A 17,140-nucleotide genomic window follows, 5' to 3' on the forward strand; every position below is an offset into this window, starting at 1 on the left:
ATAGAACCTGCAGGGGAGGTAGTGCAATACCCGTGGTACACTCGGCTGAGCGCACCACTCTCTGTAGGGCCTTCTTGTCCTGTGCCGTGCTGTTTCCATACCAGGCAGTGATGTTTCCAGTCAAGATGCTCTCTACAGCTCCGGAGTAGAAGGACTGGAGTATCTTCCCCGATACTCTGAACTTCCTTAACTGTCTCAGGTGGTAGAGGCGCTGCTTCGCCTTTTTTACGACTGTGTCTATGTGTGTTGACCATGTCAGATCCTCTGAGATGTGGACCCCCAGGTACTTAAAGCTGCTCACCCTGTCCACGGTAGCCCCGTTTATCATCAGTGTGTCTCCTGCTGTCCTCTCCTATAATCCACGATCAGCTCCTTGGTTTTACCAATGTTCAGGAGCAGGCTGTTGTCCTGGCACCAGCGTTCCAGTACCTCAACCTCCTCCCGGTAGGCCTTTTCGTCGTTGTCCGAGATCAGCCCCACCACCACCGTGTCGTCTGCAAACTTCACTATGGAGTTGCGAAACTTGTTTAGTCCCTTGTTTGAACCGAATCTGGGTTTAAAGGGGAACTATCTTATAAATGGCCTTTTTCAGTGTTTAGCATTGTTTCCTAGCTATGTGGACTTATATTAATATGATCTATGTCTCTAATTCTCATATTGGCGCATTCTTCCAATTCTCCTCTCACAATATTCACCCTCACTGAACTGAGTCATCTGAAAATGTGCTGATTTGTGATGTCAGAGAGACACCGCTGCATGATAATCAGCTGAGTTTCCACACAGTTCCCACTGTGGTTGGAGCCCAGGCTCAAAACGGCTTAAGTTAAATGCTGTTTTTGAGTACTTGATTAGAAATACAAAACAATGAATTAAAAAAAAAAAAATTACAGAGGTGTTCCATAAACCCACAGGAATTGTGTAAAAGTGCCCAAATAGTGAAAGAAATAGTAAAATAGTTCCCCTTTAACATAATTTGTGGAGCTCCCTCTGGTGTTGTGATCGTGGTATTCACTGACCTTTGGGAAGTATTTTGACATGTACATGGGTACCTTGGTCGTCTATCTTGTAGACAAGGCCCATTGCAAGTTGCTGTACTCTGTCGTCTACTCTAAGCCATCCTAGGTTGTCAAAGTGGGCAAGGGTGAGGTGGGTTCTAGGAGTAAGGTCAAGCAGTAGTCTGACCAGTTTGTTTTGAGATGTTTGTAATTTAGTTTTTAGCGCCTTTGAGGTGCTTTGGTACCATGAGGTGCAAGCATAGTCGTAGTACCCTTGAATGAGTGCTCCTGCCAGAGTCTTCAGGGTATTCTTGTTTACCAGTGAGGAGATCCGGTACAAGAATCGAGTTCGTTGGTTGACTTTTTTTTATTACATTGGATGCCATTTTGTCACAGGAAAGATTTGCCTCTAGGATGGAACCCAGGTAGGTAATTTCTTCTTTCCTTGTGACAATATTGTCACCCACTGTAACTGAGAAGCCGTCGGTCTTGCTGAGTTTGTTATTTGAACCGAAGAGAATGGACTCTGTTTTGCCCATGTGTAATGATAGTTTGTTATCAGCGAGCCATATGCAGATTTTGCCTAGTTCCGAGCTGAGGGTTTTTTCAACCTGTAACTTGTTCTTGTCAGAGACCAGCAGGGCTGAGTCGTCCGCAAACAGGCACAAGTTGCAGTCACAAGTTGCAGTCACAAGCTGACGACATGTCATTTGCATAAATTAGGAACAGTGGCGGTCCTAGTATGCTTCCTTGTGGAACACCACAGCTCACTGTGAGGGGGGGGGGATAGGGTACCGTTTACCTCCACCATCTGTTCTTTCCCCTCCAGGTAGGATTGCATACAGCTCACTGATAGACTATCAAAACCAATTGCTTTTAGTTTGTCAATCAGAATGGTGTGATTGACAGTGTTGAAGGCCTTTTGTAGGTCCAGCATGACCATGCCGCAGTATTTGCCCGCGTCCACCTTTTGTTTGATGTGGTTGTTTAAATAGAGGAGGCATGTGTCAGTGGAGTGGGACGTTCTAAAGCCAGATTGGAATTCGTAGATTAGATTTTTTTCCCGCGAGGTACTTTTCGACCTGTTTGTATACAATTTTTTCCATGACTTTCGAGATGGAGGTAAGGATAGAAACAGGCCAGTAGTTGCCTGGGTCTAATTTACTGCCCTTTTTGTGCAGGGGTGTTACTCTCGCAATTTTGAAGTCCTTGGGGACGTGTCCCTGTTTTATGGAGAGGTTTATTATGTGTGTGATGACTGGGGTGATGGCGGCTGCTGAGTCTCTGAGGAATTTGGAGGGGATGTTGTCATGGCCAGTGGCCTTGTTAGGTTGGAGGGTGCTCAGTTTTTTGAGTACCTCATCTGTTATTTCCAGTTTGAAGTCGTCTTTGTGGACCCCTAGGTTCTTGTAGTATGCTACTATGTGTTCTACCCCATAATGCCCTGAGTGGGAGTTTGTTTACCAGTGTTGTGGCTATGTTATTTGTGTCCTTTGTTAACTTGTCATCACTGTAAATGAGGGAAACCTCAGTGCTTTCACGAGTATAAATAAAGGTTTGAAATGAAAATGAAATGAAAATGTTTGTGAAGAAAATGTTTAAGTAATTGGCTACATCCAGCTTGTCTGTGATGAGTGTGTTGTCCGTCTTTATGTTTATGTTTGAGAATCTGGTTTTAAGTTTTTTACTGCAGCCTAGTTGATTATTGAGTAATTTCCAAATTTCACATGGTTTGTTCTTGTTTTCCTCAGTTTTGTCATTGATGAAATTATTTGTTGCTGTTTTGATCATGGAGTTTATGTCATTTCTTAGTCTGTTTCTTTCCAGTTTGAGTTCAGTCACGTGGGCTTGGAGTTCACTGCTCGTGCTTTTGGTTAGCTTTGACTGACTTTTACGAAACTCAGAGCATTTTTTGTCTCTGGTTTTCATAGCGGTCAGTATTTCAGTGTGCATCCACGGCTCAGCGCAATTTTTTACCCTGGTGGTTCTTAGGGGGGCCATGTTGTTTAGTATTGTTGAAAATTTGGTTTTGAAACCAAGCCATGTTTCTTCTACCAGTGTACCATTGAGCTCATCTGACCAGTCCAGACTCTCCAGTTCAAGGTTAAAGGCCTCGCTAGAGTAGGTTTTGAGGTCTCTAGATGTGACTGTTTTGTGACAGCCAGCCTTTTGTTTTAGCTTTTTGCGGGTACAGAATATCATATAATGATCACTTAACCCGCATGCTATAACCCCTTTATTGGAGATCTTGGACTTGTCAGAGGTCAGGATGAGGTCAATGGTAGTCTGAGTTGACTCACATACACGTGTGGGTTGGGTGATTAGCTGGCTGAGGCCGTGCAGATCACAAAACCTATTGAAGGATTTGAAGACGGGTGCATCTTTTTGTTGCATATCCGTGTTCCAATCCCCAATAAGAATCTTTTCTGCATCCTCAGCTCCAGCTAAGCACACATCCAGCACATCATAAAAGCCATTTTGGAAAGATGTGACGGCTGCCTCCTCGTGTACCGGAGGGGACACGTGATGCAAGGCTTCGTCCACATTGCAGCCGGCTTGTGGGAGGGATTTTTAGTAGGGATGCTCGATATTGGCTTTTTTACCGATACCGATATACCGATATTGCCAACTCTTAATTTCCGATACCGATATCAACCGATACCGATATATGCAGGGTTCCCCCCCCCCCCCCCCCCCCCCCAAAAACGTAATAATTTCAGGTAATTAACATTACATATCTCTTGTTGTGGAATTAACACAACATTATGCATACTTTTGACAATAAATAAAATCAGAATTTCTTCTTACTTGCTTGCCTGGGTAAATAAAGGTTATAGAAATGTAAAAAATAAAATAAAAAAATAATAAAAAAAAATAAAAATATTGAAAACCGATACAGATATTTTCCGACATTTTAATGCCAATATCGGCCGATAATATCGGTAGGCCAATAATATCGGACATCCCTAATTTTTTGTTTTGTTTTGGTCTGATGTGTGGGTTGGAATTGAGTGGAAATAGGACAGGGGCTGCTATTGCTAGCCAAGCCTCAGGCTCTGCGAAGAGAGGTCGGGAGTAATTCAGTATAATAGTATAATAGGAGTATAATAAACTCCAACACACACATCCAGAACCAATACAAAAAATCTAAACAAAGTGCAATACCAAGCAGGGCTCTTTTACCTAGAGGTCGCCGTTAGACGGCATTACAGATTCTAACTTTAAATGAACAAATGTGGAAGATAAACAGAGTAATCTTCACCTGCTACATTGTTGACATTGTACTACAGTATGTATGGTCTGCAGGAAGCACAGTGAAACTTCATCATGAGCGTCACATGTGGATATAACACGATACACACCCCTAGCACTGAGAAAACTATCTTGAAACTGGATTGACCTATATTAAGCTTGTAAGCCACAGTTTTGATTGGACGATCAATAAAAGATCACCGGTGCTTATGTAACAGAACAGATGAAGATAGATGCTTCACCAGGACAAGAACGAGCCATGTCTTTGATCCTCTGGTCTGTTTGTCCCACCTGCCTTTGATCCTCTGGTCTGTTTGTCCCACCTGCCTTTGATCCTCTGGTCTGTTTGTCCCACCTGCCTTTGATCCTCTGGTCTGTTTGTCCCACCTGCCTTTGATCCTCTGGTCTGTTTGTCCCACCTGCCTTTGATCCTCTGGTCTGTTTGTCCCACCTGCCGACATCTTCACCTGCGGCTCAGACCATCAAAACCGCAGCACCGTATAAGGAAGCGAATTCTAAATTAGTAGGGAAGGTAGCTGTTGGGCAAAATAGCACATCACACATCTCTATATACGCAACTACATAGAGATGATCATAATATGACACATCTCTATGGAGATAGAGATTATCATATCACAAATCTCTATATACGTAACTACAAAGAGATTATCATATCACATATCTCTATGTATATACGTAACTACAAAGAGATTATCATATCACATATCTCTATATACGTAACTACATAGAGATTATCATATGACACATCTCTACATACGTAACTGCATAAAGATTATCATATGACACATCTCTATATACGTAACTACATAAAGATTATCATATGACACATCTCTATATACGTAACTACAAAGAGATTATCATATCACATATCTCTATGTATAGGTAACTACATAAAGATTATCATGACACATCTCTATGATACGTAACTAGATAGAGATTATCATATGACACATCTCTACATACATAAACATAACTACATGTATGGTAATATGATGAGAGTTTATTCTGTCATGATGGGAGAATAATTTTTTGGCACAGCGTCTAATTGCCTGTGTGTGTGTGTGTGTGTGTGTGTGCGTGCGTGTGTGTGTGTGTGTGTGTGTGTGTGTGTGTGTGTGTGTGTGTGTGTGTGTGTGTGTGTGTGTGTGTGTGTGTGTGTGTGTGTGTGTGTGTGTGTGTGTGTGTGTGCGCACTACTGCTTGTGTATGTATATATATTCCCATATGTGCGGTGGGGTTGATGTGTGGTTATGTGCACATACATATTTCAAATATGATATTATATATGATATTTGTGTGTGTTTAGTGTGCAGAGAAGGAGGTGGGGCTGCAGAAGGGGTCCCATGTGCGCGTGGTGACAGCCGAGAGTGAGAAAGACAACACAGATGGGAAGATTATCTGGGTGGACTACTCCAGTCTGCCCAAAGTGCTGAAGAAGGGAGACCGAATCTTCATCGACGACGGCCTCATCGCACTCAAAGTCCTGGAAACAGGTATTACACATAAAGAAACGATGAGTCAATGTTATATAATGAACATCGAGAACGCTGGGTGCTGACTGAAGTGGAATAGCCTTCGCTAAGGACATCTCCCTTGAACAAAAGGAATTTTCCACTCAGTTTGGAGGATGTTGGGGCTCAGAGCGTTTTCCTGAGTCTCGCGACTGCCGCGGCTCCGCCACTTGCTCGATGTTGATTGGTCGGTCGAAAAGAGTTACCTTGATGAGCGGCGCTCCTCTCCAAAAGTTTAACTAGCTCCGCCCAAAAACGCTGCCGCTGAGAGCGCATAAACGCGAGGCGCGGCGCTGGGAAAAGGAGCGCGCCTGTCGCGTCTGTAGCGTAGAAATTAATGACAGAAAGGAGCTGACAACTCATAAAACGTCCGCTGTGGACACAAGCCCTAAGAAATCTGGTATTAAGCCACGGTAGTCTAATCTCACCATACAACCCATCTTCTCTCCTCTCTTAGGGCTTGTGTCCATAGGGGACGTTTTTTTCAAGATGGACCGCTTTGAAAAGCAAAAAAAAAAGCTCAGAGCGTTTTCCTGAGTCTCGCGACTGCCGCGGCTCCGCCACTTGCTCGATGTTGATTGGTCGGTCGAAAAGAGTTACCTTGATGAGCGGCGCTCCTCTCCAAAAGTTGAACTAGTTTCAACTTTATGCGCTGGGAGTGCTCCGCCCAACACTGTCACCTCACAGCTAGAAGGTCCTGGGTTCGATTCCCATTTGGGTACCAGGTTACCACATTGCCAGGTACCCAGGTGGGGTATCTCCCAGGCTTTTCTGTGTGGAGTTTGCATGTTCTCCCCGTGCTCGCAAGGGTTTCCCCTCCCAATAAGATAAACCCAATGGAAAAACATGCAGAACAGATCGCTGACGCCGTCGTGTCCCTGCCGAAGACGGACAGGAGCACTTGGATTTGTCCCCGGGCACGGCCCATGCCTAGTCTGCTCGCGGCTGCCCTTGGGGGGGAAGGACGACGGGATGGGAAAAGTGCAGAGAGAAATTTCATCTGCGACTCAGTGCATGTGTCTGTTCCTGTGTGTCGCCCATCTCGCATGCGGGTGTGTGTTAATCTGCATGACAAATAAAGACTTCTTCTTCTTCACCCCCCTTCATCCTGCCACAACCACGCAACCCCCTTCACCTCTCTTTAACCTGTTCCATACCTCCCAGGTTCTGATTGGGTGGACACGGTGGTCGAGGCGGACGGAGTGCTGTGCAGTCGCAAAGGGGTCAACCTCCCCGGCTGCGACCTGATCGGCCTGCCGTCAGTCAGCGAGCGGGACGAGCAGGACCTGAGGTTCGGGGTGGCCCAGGGTGTGGACATGGTGTTTGCCAGCTTCATCCGCTCGGCCCAGGATGTCAAGGCGGTCCGGCGGGCACTCGGGCCGCAAGGACAGGGCATCAAAGTGATCAGCAAGGTGGAGAGCCGCCAGGGCGTTCAGAAGTGAGCGAAGTCACGTTGCCAGGGAACAGCTCGGGAATACAGTTGCCTTCCTTGTGTTTGCTAATATCAACAACTGACACGAAATCAAATGCAGTCCATCCAAAATGTTTATGTTGTGGCGTTGAAACCATCTATTGTATATGATACATAGAGTGGAAACAAACATACTACACGTATAGTAGACACACACACACACACACACACACACACACACACACACACACACACACACACACACACACACACACACACACACACACACACACACACACACACACACACACATACTATAGGTACTGTATGGAGTGAATGCAGGAACAAAACGCTACTCATTCATATTCAAAGAGATTTTATCAATGAGATTAAAAAAGATATATACTTTAAACAACGTTTTTTTTCATGTGCGGAGTCAGTGAGATCTTGAATCCACGATCTGATGGTTCACTTGATAATCTCTCTGACAGCTGCCATAGAGTGACGTATGGACAGTTGTCAGCTCAGTGTTATCTGGATGTGACACATCTATGATATGCCTCCCATCTGGCTGTCTGCTTGAGATATGGCCGCTACTTAATGTGTCTGACTTAGAATTACGTCTGTCTCTCTCTCTCTCTCATCTATATGCCTGCCTACTCTTCCTTTCATTCTTCCTGTCTTTCTTCTTCCCCTCATCCTCACTCACTGGCTCCCGGCGCCTTTTGTCCCTCTTCCGCTTCTCTGCCTCCTCTTCTTCTCCTTCTTCTTCTGCTTTTTATTTTTATTCTCTCCCTTCCCCCATTAAATATAACACACACACATCATTATTCTTCCCTTACCCAACCTAAGCATGACATATTAAGAGCAAAATGGCCACCATGTGAATATGGTCAATCCTCCTCCTTCCCTCCATCAGTTTTGAGGAGATCCTCGCAGAGAGCGACGGCGTGATGGTTGCCAGGGGCGACCTGGGGATCGAGATCCCTGCGGAGAAAGTCTTCATCGCCCAGAAGATGATGATTGGTCGCTGCAACTCGGCTGGCAAGCCTGTCATCTGTGCCACACAGGTCAGAGTAGGGGCACACACACACACGTGTGCACACACACACACACACACCTCACACGTGTGCACAGACCTCACACGTGCACAAAACCACATTGTTGTGTGTTGTTACTGCGGATACTTACAAAACGAACAGAGACACATTGACACTGTGTTCAAACACAATGCACTGACATGAATACACACCCTAGCTTCTTGTCAAGTATTGTCAACCTCAAAGGCACATACATTACACACACTCTCACACCTACAGTACACACACACACACACACACACACACACACACACACACACACACACACACACACACACACACACACACACACACACACACACACACACACACACACACACACACACACACACACACACACACACACACACACACACACACACACACACACTCCTGGAGCCATGTTGAGTCACAGTGCTGTATCTTGTTCCTACAGCAGTCATTGACTCAGAGTGACAGCATTACCACAGGTTGCCATAAGAGGCCCACACCGCAACCAACCAACACACACATTATGTGCACACACACACACAAACAAACACAGCCTCAGCTGCAGTATCTGATGCTGTGGTTACACCTTTCGTTTCATTTTCGTATCATTGTCATATGCGTTTCGCCACGACGTCGTGCGCCTCGAGTCACACTTTCGTTTTTTTTTCCGTTTTTGTCACCTGAGCACCATAGCTGTCAATGTGTACGGTTTGACCGGGATTCTCCTGTTTTTTCGAGCTCTGCACGGCCTTTTTACGGCTCACGGATTGGTACGTATTTTGTACTTATTATTATTGAATTTTTTTTACAAAATGGGTGCAATTCTCCTCCGTGACGACAGGTGGCAGCAGTGTAGATTGGACCGTTATCACAGGAAGTCAGACCGTTGCTACCAGAAGAAGACAGCGACGCGACCGGAGCTCAGAGCTCAGGGGAGAGAGTAGACGCACCGAGGCGGCCGCGAAGCGAGGGTGTCATCAAATCAACTTAGCCAGTGTCTCTTGATTGCCCACTCTGTGGCTTTTGTCTCTGGAACAAAAGGTTTGCAAATCTTCTGTGGATAAAACAATACAAATGCAGGAATGTGTAAATTTGCTCCTGCTCCTGCCATTCCTCCACGGATAGCATGCTTTCACTGACGCCCAATTTCCTGAATGCGATTTATACATATAAATAAATTGATCCGTTTTAGTTGTCGTGAATTGTCATGGTATGACAAATACAGTTACTGGTAACTCGCAGGCATTGCAGAGATATTGAGGAAAAACACAAAATCGCATTGGCTTTTTTTCTATCTCATTTTTCTCTGTAGAATGAATGAAAACTTTATTTAACAGATTGCAGAATGGGTACAATACAGTACGGCTCAATACAGACATACTACACAGACTTAATAGACACACACACACTGTTCCAAAAATGATATTCCCATTTCCCACTGCTAAATTAATGACCATAGGTATTTTTTATAGCTTTTTCAGGAACATGGCATGTCTTTTTTTTATCATGCATATCCTGTATCTATATTTTTTTGCATTTTGCACAATCAATGCGGGCGTGACCACCTGCATTTCACTGTATGTGACAAATAAACCTCTTGATTCTTCTTGAGTTGTCGTATTAATATAATATAGGGGCGACAGTGGCTCAGGAGGTAGAGCAGTCGTCTGGCAATCCGGAGGTTCCCGGTTCGATTCCCGCTCCTCCTGGGCAGCGTGTCGATGTGTCCTTGAGCAAGACACTTAACCCCTAATTGCTCCCGATGAGCAGGTTGGCACCTTGCATGGTTGCTTCCGCCGTCGGTGTGTGAATGGGTAATATGTAAGTAACAAATTGTAAAGCGCTTTGGATAAAAGCGCTATATAAAAAAGCAGCCATTTACCATATGTAGCCTACAGTGATGAAGGTATAAAGACACTGGTAATACATTGATTGATTGCTAACTAAGGCGCAGCTCTATTCAGATGCAAAAATACCCCCCCCCCCCCCACCTCTCCTCTGTGGAGAGTACAAACTGTTTCAAAACAGTTTTAAACACAGAATTCTTACAATTAGTTATTATATCTGTTCGCTGTTATACTAAATATGTTCTTCATGTTCTAAGTGGTTGCCTAGTGGAGATTTAGGATTCACTGACTGTAGACTGTAAGAAAAAAAGCTGCAAGAAAACTAAATGTCTGGCATCTATGGTTTCCAAATACTGTCAAATTACAGTAAAATCAAATGCATTTACAGATTACAACCTTTATTTAATGGTTAATATTTTGATAAAAGGTAATTTACTGTATTTTTATAGCATTTACACTCTACACAGTAGGAAAACAAAATAATACCGGTTTTGACCAGCAGATGGCAGCGACAAGGCAGCTCCATTGGGCGGGGGCGGGGGCGGGCTGAGGGGGCGGGGCCAGGAGAAGGGGCGTGGCTAAAACCTGTACGGATTTTGAAATCCCAATGTTGACAGCTATGCCTGAGCACACTGATGTAGTACACTGCCAAAGCAGTAGGTGGCAGTAGGTGGCAAACATGAAGGCAATTTCAACCAATCAGAACTTGAATGTGCCAATACACTTCCTGGAAGCTCCAGCAAAGAAAATGTCAACAAGGCAGGCGCCTATGGGCGCCACCATCTTGCCTATTTACTCAATGCAGCAATTCTTTTTCAGCAAAGCCTAATAAAAGTGCAATAAACAAAACGGATACATTCACTGTGTTCTGCCTGTCATTTGTTGATGAAACAAAACTAACATCCACACAAGTGACCACCAAGAGCGGATAGTTTAGTCTAAAAAAAGATCGGTAGCATTGTTAGCTGCATGCTAACGTCAATGGAATTTGCCATTATAACAGTATAGCATTGTGGCTAGAAGCTAACGTTAGCTCACGCTACTTAGCCAGCACCAAACTGATGATATCGGGAGCTATCAGTAGTTAGATAACATTAGAGACAACGCTGTGTGTATTAAACAAAGGTGAATAGATGGCCATTTTGTTTAATGCTTGTTAAGTTGAAAGATGAGCTTTGAGCTAACAGGGTTTGATAGCTAACACTAGCTCATGTTATCCAGTGGCAGTGCCAATCGGTAATGCTAGCAGAATGAATGGATGTAAACTTTATTTAACATATTGCATATGGGTACAATACAATACGGCTCAATACAAACAATTGTTAAGGGAATGCAGACTGTTGTAGCTTGGACTGGGGTCCTTATAACAATAACTTGACAACACATAGTAGCTGCAGCTATTTGGTTTGGGACTGATTGATTGATTGATTGAAAACTTTATTAACAGATTGCAGAATGGGTACAGTACAGCTCAATACATACAATTGTTAAGGGGATGCAGACCAGAGAAAGACTTTCGTCTTGTTTACATCAGGGTCCCCCAGCTCTGCTGTCACCGGAAGGGCACGCAGATGGTATCTACTGCGCATGGGCGTTTTCGCAACAACGGCTCCGTGCTGACTACACGCTGTTGTCGGCGCGTTTTTTAGGGTTTCTCCAAAACGCAAACACAATTTAGCGTTTCAGCCGTATCCACAAAAAAACGCCAAAAAACGCATTTCTGTGTAATAGGGACATGAAACGTATTCAAAAACGTATAAAAAAACGCCACAAAAACACTAGTCTAACCATGGCCTTAGTCAGTCGTTACTGAACCTGTGTTCTCATGTTGCACCACCAGTCTGCCTGCTGTATTGACTCATGATGGGAGACTGTGTGTGTGGAGTCTGCAACATGTCAATAACAATAACCATCTCTCACGGTAATTTCTTCCTCCCCATTCTCCCTCGTCTATAAAGCACCGGTACAATCCATCTCGCCAGCTGGTACCTCTCCTTTTTCTCTGACCAAGGGCTGTATGTCTCTTATGTCCCTTTGTTTATTTTATTATTATTTAATTTGTTAAAGCTGGCCGCCCACATCCACCTGTGTGTGTGTGTGTGTGTGTGTGTGTGTGTGTGTGTGTGTGTGTGTGTGTGTGTGTGTGTGTGTGTGTGTGTGTGTGTGTGTGTGTGTGTGTGTGTGTGTGTGTGTGTGTGTGTGTGTGTGTGTGTGTGTGTGTGTGTGTGTGTGGTTAATGAGAGTTCAGTTCAGTTATTTTTTATTTCGGGCTTTGGACACATAACAACGGTCATTCCATAAATCGCCAACGTTTTACCAGCTGCTATTGCAGCATTGTCCAATTGCACTGGGCTTGTCTGGCCTTACCCCTGAAGACTTACGTTTTTTTCATTTACATACATACATAGTACATACATATAGTACATATTACAGTACACACATCACATTACAGTACACATTACAGTATAGTATACCTGCAGTATATAATAGTATATATAATAGTATTGTAACTGAGGGGTACAATTCCCTGACTGTATTACTAGATATGATACTTACTACCACTACCTTTGTACTTAATATTCGGCCACCCAGTACACGGCATAAATATATTATCATGAACACTCTCACGTAGATGAAACGGATCCAACACAAATGTACGAATTAGAAACAGGTCTTTATTTCCTACACAGCGATGGTGTGTAGAATAAGCACTTAATCACTTAATTACATTTATGAATTGAAATAGTATGCACTTTTATGGCAAGGAGTATTCGTCGGTATATCAATAGATAATGTCCAATCTCTGAAGGCGCAGGTGGTAAATATACGACCTGGAATAGTTAAGGAATAACAGCAATGATACTTTAATGATTATAGGCTGGATACACTAGAGGGGGTTAATCCGGTCGCTTGTAAGCCGACAGGAGTAGGAGGGGGGGGGGGTAGAATCCAGCTGCCTCGTCCGGCCAAGGGTATCCCAGGTGAACCCACTGTAGTGCCGTTCAATGCGCCGGCGATCCTTGGACCACAGATGAAAGCAGGTGGACTCTTTGTGGGCCGGCTCTCTCCGGTCCACGGGGGAGAGATGTGGAGAGACCTCGTCTTGCAGAGCGTCTCCTCACCTTGCGTCCTCTCCAGGGGGGGGGTTCCAACACACGGTAGTGTCGGGGGTCTTTATCCATAGAATAATCAAAGTATCCAAAGCATAATCCGTGCCTGGGAAGGCGGGCTGTCGTCGGTAGAATAATCCGGTATACAGGTCCACTCGCTCGTCGGCTCTGGGGCTCCTCGGGTGCAGCTTCACATAGGGTCAACCACCCTGGGTAAGCAGCCAGTTCTCTGCCCGAAACGATGGGGTACTGACTACGGTAGTATTCTCACCGCACGAAGCACTATATATTAACAGACTATTATTAGCTTAATAGACTACGTCCAACTCGACGATATAGTGCCAAATATGACTATTCAAATATTAATATACACGATGTCTCAATACCGATGGTAGGCCGAACTTGGCCTTACTCCCACACGTGGCATCGCGGGGAGGCTTTACGTCTGTGACTCTATTGGAGGGTAAGAAACTGGACTGAAAAGAAAGTCCTACTTTAGTAGCGCAGTATATATACGCACTATGAACAAATAGTCCCATTAGTGGTGCGGTAGCCAAATTCCTACGCGGAACTAGGACTTGTTCGTACATGTCGAGCGGTACGTTTGAACTGGGTCTGAGGGGTATGGCAGCCTGGCACCAAGGTCTCGACCAATAGTAGAATGGAGACTATTATGGGATGTTCAGTAGGCTAGAATGGATATTCAATGCATATTGTACAAGGAATATACAAGGGATATCAGGGAATATTAGAGAATATACAAATACAATTAAATATATATATATAAATAAATATATATATTCGGTTTAATCTGGCCCTTCACAACAAGTATAGTACATAATAGTGTATACAACACATATATAATGTGATATGAGATATATAGTACATGATATATACAATATAATATAGTACCATAATATAATAGTACATACTGCAAATATAGTTCAATATAATATAAGAATTTATTATAATATGATTATATAATGTAATATGATATAACGTACAATACAGTATCATATGTATTTGTTTTATTAATATGCAATTAAAGCTCTTCTTCCCTTCTGTACCTATCGAAAATAGATTTTTTTTAGTCTAGATTTGAATTGATTTATGTTTTCAGTTCACAATATTTTAGTTCATCCTCTAGCCCATTCCACAGGGTGGCTCCGTAAGAGTTTATACACATTATTTTCAGGTTGGTTTTCATTACAGGTTTTTTGAAGTTCAATGGTCCTCTGAGGTTGTATCCCCCCTCTTTATCCAGACATTTGCTTCTTACATTTACCGGTAATTGATCTTGCTTTGTACATAACTTACAGAATTTTAAAGTTTACCATATCAATGAACTTCAAAATGTGTGATTGTAGAAACAGTGTGTGTGTGTGTGGTCCCGATATCCTGCATTGTTTATTACTCTTATTACTCTTTTTTGTAGGATAGTCAATGTATTTATGGTTGTTTTGTATGTGTTACCCCGTACCTCTGTGCAGTAATGCAGGTAAGGCAAGATCATTGCACAGTACAGAGTGTGCAATGAGTTGGGATTGAGTACATGTCTCACCTTACTAATAATTGAGATGCTCTTTGGCCCTCACATATTCTATATGGGGTTTCCAGCCGAGTTTATGGTCTAAAATCACTCCCAGGAATTTATTTTTATATACTCTTTCTATTCTATTATTATCTATTATCAACTGAATATCTGTTTTTATCTGGCGGTTTCCAAACACCATACATTTTGTTTTATTTAGATTTAAAGATAATTTATTTATATCAAACCAGAGTAGTAGAGAGGTGTTTATTCTAGAGGTTGGCTGTACCTTCGACCACAGCCTGGAGGAAGCCTTTTTAACCAAGTTGCTGAAATATCAGCAGCTCAAGCTGAACATCTCACAACTAGGCTACAAGTGGCAACTTTTAGTTTTCATTTTTGGCAGCCTGGGTCATGTTCACAAGCTGGTGGTGAGGGGCCTTCAGATGGCCCACATCTCCAAGAGAAAGGCTAAACAGTTAGCAAAGGTATTGCTCTATATCTGCTATTATTGGTAGCCGCTCTATTTGGAGACGGCGTTGCTGTTTGTACCCATGGAGTAGATATCGTTTTACGGAAATGCTATTGCATCTGTTTTTGAAACATCATCTGTGTCAATATTGTATGTGTACGATGAATGCTGCACAGTCACAAACGTAATTGAATAACTCCCAATGAGCTAATTGCACTGTTAGTGTTTATGTCCTTAATCTACTCTGTATTTATGTGGACATAAATAAAGCATCTAAATGTGTGTGTGTGTGTGTGTGTGTGTGTGTGTGTGTGTGTGTGTGTGTGTGTGTGTGTGTGTGTGTGTGTGCGCGTGCGTGCGTGCGTGTGTGTGTGTGCGTGTGCGCGTGTGTCTATGTCTAGATGCTGGAGAGCATGGTAGTCCACCCAAGGCCCACCAGGGCGGAGAGCAGTGACGTAGCCAACGCTGTGCTGGATGGAGCAGACTGTGTCATGCTGTCTGGAGAGACGGCTAAAGGACTGTTTCCTGTGGACTCTGTTGCCACAATGCACTCGGTGTGTGTGTGTGTGTGTGTGTGTGTGTGTGTGTGTGTGTGTGTGTGTGTGTGTGTGTGTGTGTGTGTGTGTGTGTGTGTGTGTGTGTGTGTGTGTGTGTGTGTGTCCAGTGTTTCCCCTAGGATTTTTTTCAGGGGGGGTGGTAGGCCCCCCGAAACGACTAGTGTTGTCGCGGGGCGCGCGTGTCACGGATACGTGGTGTCAACAGTGTCGTCATAAACAGTAAGGCGGTTGTTAGCATCGGTGCATTTCTCTACACTGAGCTTAAATTAAACGATTGCACATAAATTAGGTAAATAAATATGAACAATATTAACAATCAGTAACATTTAGATCAACTCAAAAAAGGCAGCCAAAATATCATTTGACATTTTTATTTTTGAGCTGTTCCAGACATTTAAATGAAAAACAATCTATTGTTTCTAAGTCATTGGCTGCCAGCCATTAGTTAGACGGGGGTTGCGTTCTAGCACTGCCACGCTTTAAAAGATAGGAGTGGGTCACCTTGTTTGTAGAGCTATAACTATATTCTATATTATAGCTATGGATACAATACTATGGCCCATTTGACATCACCTATCTATCATTCAATATGTGAAAAAAATAAAAAATGTCATCCATACGTTCCCGTGTTATACCGTGGTGAATATAAGTATAGTTATAGCGTGGTCTGGGGTAATTCCCGAAAGGCTGAGTAATTGCCTTATACGTCAATTCTACTATAAACGTTGCAGTTTTTTTGCCTGTACACGCTACTATTCCCAAATCAAATCTATATCATAGGTATTATGTTTCATCATGAATGCATGAAAGGGGGGAGGGGGGGTTTGAACGTTGTGGAGTAACGTTACACACACGTTGCGATCGAGGTGAAGACATGATTGGATCAACGCAGGATTGATATCATATAGCCCTTACCTTCACTAAGATGTACCCCAAAAAGAATATTCCAATTATCTGATCGCGAGTCCCAGTATTGGTGTCGATCGTGTCGCCAACATAATCCACCACACATCATGCATCGGGAGCATTTGACGCTTCTCACTCCGATCGTTATAACCGCTCCGCTCGCCCGACAAAGAAAAGTGCGCCTGGTGACATTTGACCGTTGCACAGGCCAAGATACAAGGTTTCAAAGGGTGCTCGATACCGCCATCTAGCTGGATGCGGCCGGTATTGCACTTTGGCGATCTCAGACTCATTCGCTATGGTAACACAGAGGTCCCCGGATGAATAATGAATAAAAATATCGGAAAAAAGGAAAAACGATCAAATAACGTATGTGGTTGGCGTTCAAAGGATGGCGCCCAATAACGTTGTTGGCGGGGAATGAGTTAATACAAATATACCTCCTGTTCACTGTAAAG

The 17,140-nt window shown here is 43.6% G+C and overlaps 1 protein-coding gene across 1 annotated transcript in view; it reads left to right on the top strand.

Moving 5' to 3' along the window:
- The window catches only part of LOC311247686 (pyruvate kinase PKM-like), a gene marked incomplete at both ends in the record, with an annotated part of 48,275 nt that extends 32,502 nt beyond the window's left edge, over window positions 1-15,773 (top strand). The window contains 4 exons of the mRNA XM_084338696.1: window positions 5,574-5,760; window positions 6,943-7,216; window positions 8,109-8,259; window positions 15,621-15,773. Coding sequence (XP_084194822.1) covers window positions 5,574-5,760; window positions 6,943-7,216; window positions 8,109-8,259; window positions 15,621-15,773 — 765 coding nt within the window. The remainder of the gene's footprint in view (window positions 1-5,573; window positions 5,761-6,942; window positions 7,217-8,108; window positions 8,260-15,620) is intronic.
- Between the last annotated feature and the right edge of the window lie 1,367 nt (window positions 15,774-17,140).

The sequence above is a fragment of the Notolepis coatsorum genome (assembly GCF_963971535.1).
Source record: "Notolepis coatsorum genome assembly, contig: SCAFFOLD_773, whole genome shotgun sequence".
Taxonomy (NCBI): Eukaryota; Metazoa; Chordata; class Actinopteri; order Aulopiformes; family Paralepididae; genus Notolepis; species Notolepis coatsorum.